Source organism: Penicillium chrysogenum, assembly GCF_028827035.1.
Source record: "Penicillium chrysogenum strain IBT 35668 chromosome Unknown utg000005l_segment0_segment0, whole genome shotgun sequence".
Taxonomy (NCBI): domain Eukaryota; kingdom Fungi; phylum Ascomycota; class Eurotiomycetes; order Eurotiales; family Aspergillaceae; genus Penicillium; species Penicillium chrysogenum.
The window spans coordinates 1,075,705-1,088,221 of record NW_026622753.1 but is presented as its reverse complement, the minus strand read 5'-3'; the positions used below and the strand labels follow the sequence as shown (position 1 = coordinate 1,088,221).

General features: G+C 50.3%; 5 protein-coding genes across 5 annotated transcripts; 2 read left to right on the top strand and 3 right to left on the bottom strand.

Annotated features, from left to right (window-relative positions):
* Positions 1-179: 179 nt before the first annotated feature.
* On the top strand, positions 180-1,122 carry N7489_008810 (mitochondrial K+-H+ exchange-related family protein; the record flags this gene model as incomplete). Its single annotated transcript, XM_056714560.1, has 3 exons — positions 180-616; positions 670-725; positions 776-1,122. The coding sequence occupies 3 exons, from the start codon at positions 180-182 to the stop codon at positions 1,120-1,122; spliced, it is 840 nt and encodes a 279-aa protein (XP_056562182.1).
* Positions 1,123-1,385: 263 nt separating this feature from the next.
* On the top strand, positions 1,386-2,746 carry end3 (cytoskeletal adaptor protein SagA; the record flags this gene model as incomplete). Its single annotated transcript, XM_056714559.1, has 3 exons — positions 1,386-1,645; positions 1,711-1,945; positions 2,007-2,746. The coding sequence occupies exons 1-3, from the start codon at positions 1,406-1,408 to the stop codon at positions 2,744-2,746; spliced, it is 1,215 nt and encodes a 404-aa protein (XP_056562181.1). The 5' UTR covers positions 1,386-1,405.
* Positions 2,747-4,121: 1,375 nt separating this feature from the next.
* N7489_008808 (putative SNF2 family helicase/ATPase PasG) lies at positions 4,122-6,939 on the bottom strand (the record flags this gene model as incomplete). The annotated part of the gene is made up of 5 exons (XM_056714558.1): positions 4,122-4,972; positions 5,022-5,769; positions 5,821-5,917; positions 5,940-6,649; positions 6,715-6,939. 5 exons carry the CDS (start codon positions 6,937-6,939, stop codon positions 4,122-4,124), a joined length of 2,631 nt encoding a protein of 876 aa, XP_056562180.1.
* A 476-nt stretch (positions 6,940-7,415) lies between these two features.
* On the bottom strand, positions 7,416-9,438 carry N7489_008807 (uncharacterized protein; the record flags this gene model as incomplete). Its single annotated transcript, XM_056714557.1, has 2 exons — positions 7,416-8,816; positions 8,875-9,438. 2 exons carry the CDS (start codon positions 9,436-9,438, stop codon positions 7,416-7,418), a joined length of 1,965 nt encoding a protein of 654 aa, XP_056562179.1.
* Positions 9,439-10,170: 732 nt separating this feature from the next.
* On the bottom strand, positions 10,171-11,193 carry N7489_008806 (dual specificity protein phosphatase family protein; the record flags this gene model as incomplete). The annotated part of the gene is made up of 1 exon (XM_056714556.1): positions 10,171-11,193. One exon carries the CDS (start codon positions 11,191-11,193, stop codon positions 10,171-10,173), a length of 1,023 nt encoding a protein of 340 aa, XP_056562178.1.
* Positions 11,194-12,517: the final 1,324 nt, after the last annotated feature.

The window sequence follows — 12,517 nt, the reverse complement described above, 5'->3', positions numbered from 1 at the left end:
GGATCGGCTTACTCCATCCCTTTTTCACCCACTCGGAAAAAAAAAAGGAAAAAAAGTTCCAATGGACTATTTGTTGTGAAATCTTTTATTTCTCTTTATCCTGAACCATTTGATATCTATCAATTATCTTCCCTATCTTCCCGCGATCGAGCGATTGTCGATTGTCTCAGACATCCACCATGCGCCTGTTCCTGATCCCGATCTCGACGAAACGAGTCCTTGTATATGCGCGACCCCTTCGCAAGGATTTAGCGAAAGAGCTCTCAATCCTTGACAGGATCACAACAAAGGCGGCTGAAACATGGGCGAAGTGGGAGGAAGCCGACAAAGGATGGAAGATGCACCTTGTTAGCTGGGGCAATCGGGTCCAGCAACGGATACCATACGAAGAATGGGCCCTCAAAAGCATTCCTTCATTCAAAACCCAGCAGCAAATTAATGGAGATCATGGAAAGACCAAGATTGATGTGTTGTTGCCCGGTAACGCGGTGCGATTGGAGCGAATTCAAAATGTGCTGCGCACAATCGCCACAGAGCGACAGGAGCTTCATCGGAAGAAGATGAGGTGGAGCTTAATACTTGCACCGATTACAGCCCCCTTTGGGTTGGTACCAGTGTATGTAAATGACAGCCTTCTGCCGGTGATATGATTATGCTAATAAAGAACAGGGTCCCGAATATTCCCTTTTTCTACGTGGCATACCGGGGCTGGTCCCATTGGCGCGGTTAGTTTGGTCTTCTAACGGGTATGGCCCATGAACTGACGGGACTACAGCATTGAATGGCTCAAAACATCTCGAATTTCTCGTTGAAAATAATCTCCTCAACCCTGTCTCATTACCGGAGCTAGAACAACTTTATGCCAAACGTGCATCTGGAGCACTCGAAGACACCACGACCGGGGCATCATATTCGGAGGTTGCCGATGGCATAGAGAAGAGTGAGGATCGGGTCCTGTTGAAGATGTCTGATGCCAAGAAGTTGTCTACAATCCTGGAAGCACCGGAGCTTGCGTTGGAAGCTGAACGAGCCATTATCCAAGTCGGTGAGCAGCTCGAGGCTGAAGCAAAGGCTGAAAAGGAGAAGAAAGACGAGAAGAAAGACGAGAAGAAGGATTCATAATGTCGAAGATTTAATCGCTACATTCTGTTGACAGGAGATATCAAGTTCTCCTACCCAATAGAGGGAGACCACGTATCATAGTGCAGGGAGGACATCTGATTCGAATAGATAACCATATAGACCATAATTATTATAGAAACTCCAATATGAATACTATAAAGAAGAAGAATTACATTGTGAGTCCAATGACCTCAGAGCCCCTGACGGAAGTAGGTAAATCCGAGTCTCTCCCCCCATTGTTCCCACCTCATCCTCCACGCCATTCATCGGAGCTCCATACATCATGGCTACTAAAAAGATCGAGCAATGGGAGATTGAGCGATATTGGGAGATTTTTGCCTCATTATCAAATGGCCAAAAACACCTTAACAGCTCCCAAGCCGCCTCCGTGCTGAGGAACAGCCGGCTGCGGGATGATCAGCTCGAGAAGGTCTGGGACATTGCCGATGTCGACGGAGATGGAGAGCTGGATTTTGAGGAGTTCTGTGTTGCGATGCGCCTAGTCTTCGACCTTGTCAACGGCGTAAGTGATCCACCTTCATGGATCATTAATAAATCACTCTAACACACCGTCTTATCTGCAAACAGGAACTACAGGAGGTCCCAAATGTCCTGCCAGATTGGCTAGTCCCGGAGTCCAAATCACATCTCGTCCATGCGACCCGCGCGATAAGCGGCGGACAAGAGCGGTTCGAGCGGATAGAAGACGAGGACGACTCCCTAGGTCTGAAGGACGGCTTTGATTGGTATATGAAGCCCGACGACAAGAACAAGTACACCGAGATCTACGACGCCAACCGGAACGCGCGCGGCCAAGTAGAATGTAAGTAACCCATGCAGTGCGCTGTGGGCGCCTCAAAAACTCCCCGGCTGACCACCCCCAGACCAACAATTAGAACCACTCTACGAATCGCTCGACGTCCCCGACACCGACATCCGATCCGCCTGGAACCTGGTCAACCCTTCCGCATCACCCGCAATCAACAAAGACGCAACACTCGCCTTCCTGCACATACTGAACTACCGCCACGAGGGTTTCCGCATCCCACGCACCATCCCCGCATCGCTGCGCGCCTCATTCGAGCACAACCAAATCGACTACCAAGTCGACAAGGCACGACCTGCACAGCGCTACGGCGTAGACGGCGATACGGAAACACGGACAGGCCGCAAGGCCAAGTTCGGCGATACCTATCTTGGCCGTCTGGGCGTCGGTGGCAAGGGTTCGTACCAGCCCAAGGGGACGGATTTCAGCGATACGATCCAGGACGAGGAGTGGGAGAAGGTGCGGCTGCGCCGCGAGCTGGCGGAGTTGGAGAAGAAGCTGAGTTCCGCCAAAAAGGCCTCCGAATCTAGGCGGGATGGGGGGCGCAACGATGGCCGGCCCAACTGGGTTCTCATTAAGAAGGAGGCACTCTCACTCTTGGAGTACAAGGAGCGGGAGCTGCGTGAGTTGCGTGAAGGTACTGGCCGTGCTAAGGACGGTCAGGACTTGGAGCGTCTTCGGGAGGATGTCAAGACTGTTGGGGATCAGGTGGAGGGGTTGAAGAGCCATCTGGCTCAGCGGCATGATGTCCTTTCGGACCTCCGGAGGCAGATTGAGGATGAGAAAGCTCGGCGGTGATTGATCACTGTGTGGATATGGACCGGCGAATTCGTTGGCCTAGTGCTTTTTGTTGCTACTTTTTCTTTCCATGGCCCCTTTCGCTGCATATATGTCCTACCTTCTTGATTCTCGCGACTATCGTGTACAGCCATTTTCTTGTTAGGGAGCTTGAGGCGTCAAATGGATATTATTTGCATTTTTATTTCCGACTAGTGCATGAATCATTGAATTAACATATGATACAACCTTGGAATGGCGAGGGATCATGGTGTATGTATGTACCTGTGGGGCTGACGTATAGCAATCACCTAAACGAGTCATCTATCCCACCATATATGTTGACGCCAATCAAACCGACCAGCCTACTATAGACATTGTTACAATTCAAGCCAGTGGTTCACTCATTAGCGATTGATCTATTCTATACCTACATCCATCGGGAGGGGAGGGGGGAGGGGGCGGTAGCAACATATTCCTTGCTCCAAGGAAATAGCCCCCGGGGAATTTCTAGTCCCGAAACATACTCACCATGCTCAGTATGCTCAGTATCTAGTCATAATAGGTTATTGAGCAAGGGCACTCGAGTCACTAGTAATATTGCCAGAAGAAAAGACGGAAAAGACTGGAAAAAGAAGATTGGAAAAAAAAAGGCGGGAAATAAAAAAGTCATCGCCCGGGGGCGATCCGGCAACTCGAGATCAAACGGCACTCGAGCTGAGGATGAACAGGTTCCAAACAAGCGGGACGCCAATCGTCGCCAACGACAACCGCTTGGCCAAATGCCCGCTCACCCAAACATTCCTACGGTTCAGTGCAATACATCATACGGAACGGTATCACTATCAGGAATTGTTACCTAAGAATGCTCTAACGACTCCTTTATAGATCGCATACGCAGCTTTCGCCGAGCTGTCAGGTCCTACCTAGGTATTCTATGGCTGGAAGGTCATCTTGATTGTTCCCCAATGGTACATACCAGAGGGGTTAAATAGTGAAGCGTAGATGTATAAGCTGCACAGAAAAATCGGCCCACGCTCAGATATCACAGAGCCGATAGGTATCGATGCGGCCCGGGTGAGGCTCAAAGTTTAGTATCCACCGGACCCACTTCTAATTTTAGGTTAAATGGGCATTCTTTGCTTTTTGTTATTTTTGAGTGCATGGAACATTGAAGTAATTTAACATATGATACAGTAGCAAAGAACCATGGTCTAGTATCTACCTGACCACAAGGAAACGTCAGGTGTAGCAAAAGTCACTGATCCCAGCTGTATCTCAACGCCAATCAAACTAGCCAGCCCACCATTATTGTTACAATCCAGTAGCCACTGGACATCATCCAGCACGTAGCTTGGATGGAAGAAAGAAATCAAGTAAGCAGCCATTGAACATCTCAGGAGAGAATGCTCTCACCCGGATCCCGCTTCGTTTCAACTGCAATAAACGCAGCCCCTTTCGTGTCCAAGCCCTTCTCAGCACGCAGATAAGCCTCCTCGGAGCGATCGGTCAAGATGTCAAGATCTTCATTTGACAAGATCGACGCTGGGTCGGCGCCAGCCTCAAACCGTTCGAACTCGTTCTCGCCAAGAGCCTTGCGCAGTTCGTCGATATCCTGGGAATTCGCACTGGGGTCGAGCAAGGAGCGGAATTTGCCTTTCTGGATCACCAGACGTTCGAGGCGGCGCTTGGAATCTGCCTTCTCAAGGAGTGTCTGCTCAACGGTACCCTTCGTCGCCAATCTGTAGATAATGACTGGCTTGGTCTGGCCAATGCGGTGGGCTCGATCCTGCGCCTGCAGATCCTGCTGGGGGTTCCAGTCAGAATCGAAGATAATGACGGTATCGGCGGCGGTAAGATTGATCCCTTGGCCACCGGCTCGGGTGCTCAGGAGAAAGAGCTTGTGACTCTTCTTGGTGTTGAAATTCTTGATCTGAGCTTGGCGCTCTGACTGTGCAATAGCGCCGTCGATTCGGCAACAATCCCAGGAGCGGAGTGTTGTTGCCCACTCTTCAATGATATCAAGCTGGGTCTTAAATTGGGAAAAAATTAAAATCTTATGGCCCTTCTTAAGCAAACAGGCGACCAAGCGGTCCAACAAAAGCATCTTTCCAGAGGCGGAGACGAGTGATTCGTCTACCGAAGAGGACTCGTCCATCCAGGGCCAGTAGAAGTTATGAGGAGAGTTGCAGGCAAGGCGAGCCTGTAGGACTGGATTTTGCATCTTTTTGTGCCCAATCTCTTTCTCTGAGACAATATTAGCAAAGTACTAGAAAAATATTTGGAAGTGACGTACTGGCAAGCTTCAGGTTCGCAGCTTGCTGCATCTCTTCAAGCTCGGTATCGCTGGGCTCGACCTTCCTTTCCTCTTCTTCAATTCCCAGCTCCAGTTTACGAAGGTGCTCATCAAACTCTCCTTCGCTTAGATCATTGTAACTCTGACGAGCGCTGCGCCGGCGACGGCGGGTAGAAGTACTTCCATTGCGAGCCGGCGTGGACGTCCCACTGGACCTGGAGCTCTTAACGGGTGTTGCATCGTCACTGCCACTCCGTTTGCGCTTCATACTTTGCGAACGCGTAGAGCTGCCGCTCTTGCTCTCCAAACGCTCCAGAGCCTTTCCCTCAAGATATTGGCGCCCTGTACCATTGATGATCTCCCGATAGAGATCTTTCTGTTCAGGGGTCAGAGGAGCGTACAAAATGTATTCTCTCTTCTTAGGAAGCGTGTGCTCCACGTCTGTTTTCAGACGTCGAAGAAGGAAGGGCTTTAGAATGGCATGCATGCTGGTGACCAAGTTACGCTTGCGCTTCTCAACAAGGTCTGCCTGGCCCTTGTTGTCCAGGACAGACGAGAAATCAAACCATGACTCAAATGAGTTCAGGTCATTGAAGACTTCAGGGAGCAGGAAGTGTAAAAGTGACCACAACTCAGAGATATTGTTTTGGAGTGGTGTCCCCGTGATCAACAACCGATTAGCCGAGTTGTAGGTCAAAAGTTCCTTGATGAGCTTGCAATTCATATTCTTAAGGCGATGGCCCTCATCCTATAGATCGATTAGCGTCTTGTAGATGAAAAAGAACTGAAGCAAACGTACAACAACGATATAACGCCATTGGTATTGAGCCAAAAACTTTCGGTCATTCATGCAGATTTCATAGGATGTGCACACGACCGGGAAATCCATGTCTCCCCTGGTTTTTTAGTTTCATGAACTTGCTGCGCATGGCAGCTCGCTCATCCTTAGAGCCATGATACAAGACGGTTTTGATTCCAGGGGTCCATCGGGCGAACTCATCTACCCAATTGCTCACCGTGCTCAGCGGTGCTGCAATCAAAAACGGCCCGGAAACCTGCTTCTCCTTTAAGAAAGCAATCATCGAGATGGCTTGAACAGTCTTCCCAAGGCCCATCTCATCAGCAAGGATGCCACAAAGTCCATTCATCCATAGAGTCTTGAGCCATTCAAGACCCTCCAGCTGGTAAGTCCTCATTTTGCCACCACTCACAAGTGTTGGCTGCTGTGTCGCGACTAACTCCTGCTCACCAAGAGCTGTTGGGTTCGCTTCGTAGTCGTCGGCAGCCTGCTCAAGGGCTTGTTGCACTGAGGGATTATCTTCAGTCACTTGCACGTCGGCCTTTTTGAAGTAACTAGAAATAGAGCTGCCATTGGCCGCGGCGGTTGCCCGCTTAGGCCGACCCCTGCCCGGTCCCGGAGCTTTTTCGTTGGCACCCTTTCCTCCAGTGTATGTGTCCTCCCCAGTCGCATCTTGGGTTGGCCGAGTTCGAGTAGTTCGGCGAGCAGGTTCGGGAGGAGACTTAGTTTTCTTCTGACTCATGGCAGCTTGTTCGCGCTGCTTGATCGCCGCTAAGCGTGCGTCCTCCTGCTGCTTCTTCATTTTATCTGACATGATAGCAACGAAGACCTGCAGGCACGAGAAGACATCAGACTACTGTAATCAGGTAGGGCGAGGACTGACTGGACACGTACGGAGCTAGTCTTCAAGAGGTGCATTAAGGCCTTAGCCTTACTGTCCATCCCCTGGACGTCTTCTGAATCGGTCGAGTCTGCCTTGGAATTGTCGTCTTTATCATGAGAAGACCTCGAGTCTTCAGCCTCAGTCGGGGCCGTGAGTGGCGACGAAGGAACGACCGACTCAGGAGCCATAGTTCCCGCACGGGAATCCGTGGGAGTCGCCGTATCTTCAGCAGACATTTCGTCTAATACGATTGAGTAATGAAGTAGCGAGAGTGAATGGTCTAAAGGGAGTGCTAGATGGACGGGGATGGTACGTCATTCAAAGGGGGGAGAAGTTTTCGCAATGTCAAGTTGCGCTGGGGACAAGGGTAAACGAATGTGATACCCAAGACCGGGCGTAGACGAGTTTCCAACAAATGGATACTCGTAGCTCAAATGAACGTTGTGCACGATCGGACGTCGATTCGTGATATATTGGAGATCAGAGTACAAGTACGAGTGCGCGACGCGGCATTTTCGCGTTTGACGCACAGACCAGGTTTAGATTAGTCGTCCAAACTACAACAACTCAGACTTGACTTCAACTTCATTGAAAACTATCATACATCAATAGTATTGTACAAACGGATCATGTAACAAGGTCGAGATGAAGGAGATGGTCTCATATCCTTGAATTCTTGATTGTTCCCTCAATGTTCCTTGGTTGTATCCCTCTACTGCGAAGAGGACCAAGCATCTGTCGGCACCAGCATCACATCATCCATGGATATCTCCGTGATCGAACTGATGTCAGTGGAACTAGGTTGCTCATTAGGCTGTTCTTCCTCGTGCTGTTCGGGCTCGCTTTCTTCGGGCACCACAATAGGCTCGAAGCAGACGAATTCATCCATGAGGCGGTCAACGCTCATCTTTGTCATTCCACGGTACGCGCGGGCGAAGAAATTCGAAGGCATGTTTTCTTCGACTGGCTGGGTCATGGGAAGAGTCTGAAGTTTTCCACGTGCGGCACTGATTCCAACACCAACACCATTAACCCGAAGGTTTGGTTGGTAGTTGTACCGACGGCGCATCGCCTCTGCCTCGGCCTCTACTCTCTCAAGCTTGGCCTGCTGTATGCTTCTTTGATACTTTAAATGGCTCTCTGATGAGTTGGAACCTGCCGAAGACCAGTTTCCGGTGAGGACTCTGGTGAAAGGTCTGGCAGGTCTCTTGAAAACGGGCTGAGCCCCATTACGTGGTCCCTTAGACGGTGTTTCTGGTGGAGACTCCGGTAGAGGTGGCTCTGTCATGGCGGTCCCTTGTGCCTGAGAGGATAATCCTTGGGGCGTGACACCGGCTTGCTTGTATGGTTGGATCTGGGCAGCGTTTCGTGGACCGACGTTCACCTTGACCATTCCACCGAGTCGGGTCTTTGTGGTGTCCCACGACGAGTCCGGGTTCCGTTCATAATACTTTCCCCAGTCCATTATAGGATCCGGATCGGTGTTGCTTCGAATCAAATCCTTTGGGTTCATTGTGCCGTTCGTGCCAATGCTTTGAATGAATGCGCTCTTGGCACTATTGGTTTCGTCCATAACAGGATCGTCTGAGGTCTCCATCTCATTGGGAGGCGGGGTGAATCTCATGTTCTCTTTCCATTCAAACTTGTCAGGTTCGTGGGAGTTCTCGGATTCTCGCAGCACCACCAGGCAGTCTCCCCAATCGCCAGCATATCTTCGAGGTAGCCCATGCTGATGCAAATACTGTCTGGCTTTCAAGACCTCGTGAGCTTGGCACATAAATAGGTCAGTGTACTTGGTGAGCACCAGGTTCCGGTTGGTCTCTCGAGCGATCCTTTTCAACACTAGCTGAGGTGGCGGCTTGAAACGCTTCAGTTTGCTGTTATCGATTTTCATGAGTACATCGCGCTGTTTGCGCCGCATTTGCTCCAGTCGCTTGTTCTCCCGGTGGATTTGCTTATTGCGAATGCTTATGACCTCCATGAGCTGTTTTCGATCGTCTGGCCCAAGGTCTAGAATGTCGCAGACACGTCTCCAGTTATGGTACTTCATTGTGTTTTCGACGATTTCGACTTGCATAGCCATGTGCAGATCTTTCCATTTCGGGTTGGGGATCTAAATGACGACCCAAATCAGAATTGTACTAACACAGGAAAATTCACGATATACTTACCGCATCAATGAGCACCTGAGTCGCATCTGGCAGTTGATCATCGTCACTATCCGCAGATGTGTCCATATCCTCAGAACCCAGAGCGGCATTCATACCAGTCATGCGCGCCACGTTAACGTTCCTCGCGTACACCGGGTTGTCCATGTTGTTACTGGCAAGGTGATTCTCGAACTGATTGATCGGGACTCCGTTCATCCCAGATGGAGGCAATGGACCGGCTGTCGTTGACCCATCACCGTGGAGTTCTGGCCCGACTTGGCTGCCCTGCGTGTTCTGTTGGCTGTCGCCATCACCGCGATTTTGCGCGGAGGTGGTGGAGTCACGACCTGACTGTGGTCTGCTCAAACTGGGAAACGCAGCTGGTGGTAGATTGGGGTTGAATGGCACAGTGTTGAGCCTGCGTCTCTTTTGTGGGCGCGGTCTGCCTGATTCCCCAAGCTCCATTGAGTCGTCAAAGGAGTCATCGTATCCGTGGCGCAGCGAGACCCGTGATGGTGTTTCGTATTCATCTTCGCCATATCGCTGCGGCGCGCGGATACTGTCACGCAGTCGCATGCCGCTCATTTTGGCGGCACGTTGGGGTGAGGCGTGAGATGTGGGACGAGCTGTGATGCGCTTAGTGGTTGGTGTGGTGTATCGATCGTAGGTACGTGCTAAAAGTCAATGGGAAGCATGCGCTTCATCATAGGGGCTCGATAGGTGATCGTGGTGGGGGGTCGCGAGATGGAAATGCTGTCGCGCGAGATGAAAGAAGAGAGGAGAAGGGAGGATCGGGATGAATTTGAGGTGGCGCAATGTCAAGGTAAGACTCGAGCTCTCAGATCGAAAATGAAAACACAAGGCAGGGACAAATTGGGTCGAGAGTCGACAAGGTGGGTTCAAACGTTGGGTCAGGTGCTTGAGGGCATCAACCAACTTGCGCGCGACTCGAGACTTGCCAAATTCTGATATTGCCCCCATTATTGATTTCTCTACATAAAATGTAAGCACATGCTATGCTGAAACCTTCCCATGTTTATGATCTTACGAATATGAGGATATAAGGGTGTAATGGCCAGTGGATGGCCTAGATGTCGGGAAGATAGTAGAAATGAGCAACTGCAGCTGGGTATTTGCATCCAAGAACCATGAAGCAATAAAGCAGGCAAATAAGAGCGTGCAAAAAGAAAAGCAAAAAGCAAAAAGCCACCCTACTCTAAACAATGGAAATATTCCCTTCATCTCCTTTCATCTCCCAGTAAATCTGTCTCCCTCCCCATCTCCATACCATGACATTGCCATTCCGAGTGGTTCACCCTAGACCACGCGGTCCTGGAAGGGAGCAAGTGGCTTTCGCTCATAGAAGGGGTCCTCATCCATGTCCATGTCCATTTCACCCTCCCCTATGGCAAGAGCATCATCCCTATGATCTTGGAAACTCCGCTTCTTCGCGAGGAGTGGTGGTAGAGGTGGGGGAGCAAGAGTTGAAGCCCCACAGACAGTCATTCGCTTAGCACGCTCAACGTCACGTTTCGCAGAGAGAATGGACTCGAAAGCCGTGAGAATGTATTTCATAGGGTCCTCGATTGAGACACAGAAACGACGCTGCTGAACCATATGTGTAGCTTCAACCGTCTCAATATTAAGCATGACCATGATATAGGCAATGACGACACCGGCGGAGCGTTCATTCCCGGATTCACAGAAGACAAGGACCTTCCTCTTCGGTTGTTGACCGTTTGAAACCATTCCATCGGGTCCCATATCAACACCAGCCAGATGATCATTGATGCGGCGAATAGCGCGCGGAAATGCAGAAATGAGCTCTTGGTTATCAAGAACATCAACCGTGTCCGCCATAATACCGACCTCGGCTGCTGCCTTTTCGCCGGAGACGAGGCGTGCATGGGCCGAGTGCCGACTTCGAATAGCAAGAAGTAGCGTGAACCCTTGGCTGCGGATGTAATCGGCATCTCGTAGGCATGATGAAGGGCCAAGAGATAAAAATGGAAGGATGGGCTGGGCTTGGCGGCGCATATCATAGCTCCATTGCGAAGGGTTGAAGCGGCGGGTGAACCCGCCCAGGTCGACACGGCTGAAGAATCCCGGGCAAACAAAGTCTCCCTCTGCAAAGTCGTGGGAATCACGGTTGAAACTTTTCTGGTCAACGACTACAGTGTCATCGTTGCCTGTGTTCGTCAACCCGTAATAGGTTGAACTGGGGCCGCGTGTAGAGTTTGGATATTGCGGCGTAGCTGCGTACTCTTGTGTGCGGACATAGTGAGATTGGTCATTATGGGACATAGGCACTTCTTCTCTCCGTGAATTGCCGTTAAACATTGTGTTTTTACAGGAGTCTTCACTATGACACCTGTGGAGCGCAAGAAGTATCAAGTATTGATGTATTGGCTTATTGGAGTGAACATCAAATATGTCGTAACACCAAGCAGAAAGAAGGCATAAATTAGATCGAGGTGAGAGTGCAAAGCACACACTACACTGGCAGTGGAGACGCAGGGAATGAATGTGACAGGTTGAACAACCCTAGCAGAGTCGATGGAAGTCCCTTCAGACGTACGGGTTGAACAACAGCGGCAGTGTCACAAATGCCAGGACTGTAATGACTTCAATAACCTCAATAATTTCACGCGTGAATTGCTTCAAGATGGTCTCAGATCCAAGTCTATGGGAGGAGAGAGCTTAGGTCCACCCGTGGACAGAGCTCCCGCGTCGAAATTAGGTAAGGCGGATTCCCTGGGCGGGCACCGGAGGCTTCTAGGGCTGGACCTGGGCAATTCCCTTGTATACACTATGTTCTGCATTCAGGCTCATGGACTCTTACAAGGAACACACATGGATATAGTACAATATAGGTGGAAGATCATGGCACCATCTTGTCTTTTATACATATCGTCAAATGCATCATCCTTTTGATCCCTTGATATATGTCTTTCAAGATGCCAATATTCATATTTCTTCCAGCTCCTCTATCATAACTAGAGTAGCCTTGTGTTACTGCATCAATCAGAGCGCAATCAGGAGCATCAGCGCGAAAACAACCCACGTGGCTCCCCTGTACTTGTGAACCCCGACCTCCGAGCCCCGACCACACCCCCATATTCATATGCAGTCTCAGAACTGAGAACACTTCCGTGGGCGTTCTCACATGTCAGTGTATTTAATTCCTAAACCGGGTCTACAGGTCAAACATGGGGGAAAAGCTTTTAACAGGGGTTGTTACCACAGAGTGGGAGAGACGATATCCCACGATTTATGAACTGCGCCCTACCCCCAATATGGACACTCTTTTCATTATTCATTATCTGCAATTACTGCAACCTAAACCCCAAAGTCATATCCCTCACACGGTGCAAAGACCCTTAAATACAGCGGCGAGCACATAACTTAGGAACCATACGGCGACCTGCACAGCAGACCACTCGAATGGAGCATCATCGAAGTCCCGATAGACCAATTCGCAACAGAGAAACCAAACTCAGCAAAGCCGAAAGGCTTCCCAATCCCACTCATCTGCCTACGTAGTAAAAACGCAACACAGAACCTCCTCCTAAACCCCGGCGGCCCAGGAGCCAGCGGGTTCGACCTCCTATACCGCCGAGGCGACCAGCTAAAGAGCATACTGGGCGAGGGCTTCCACTTACTA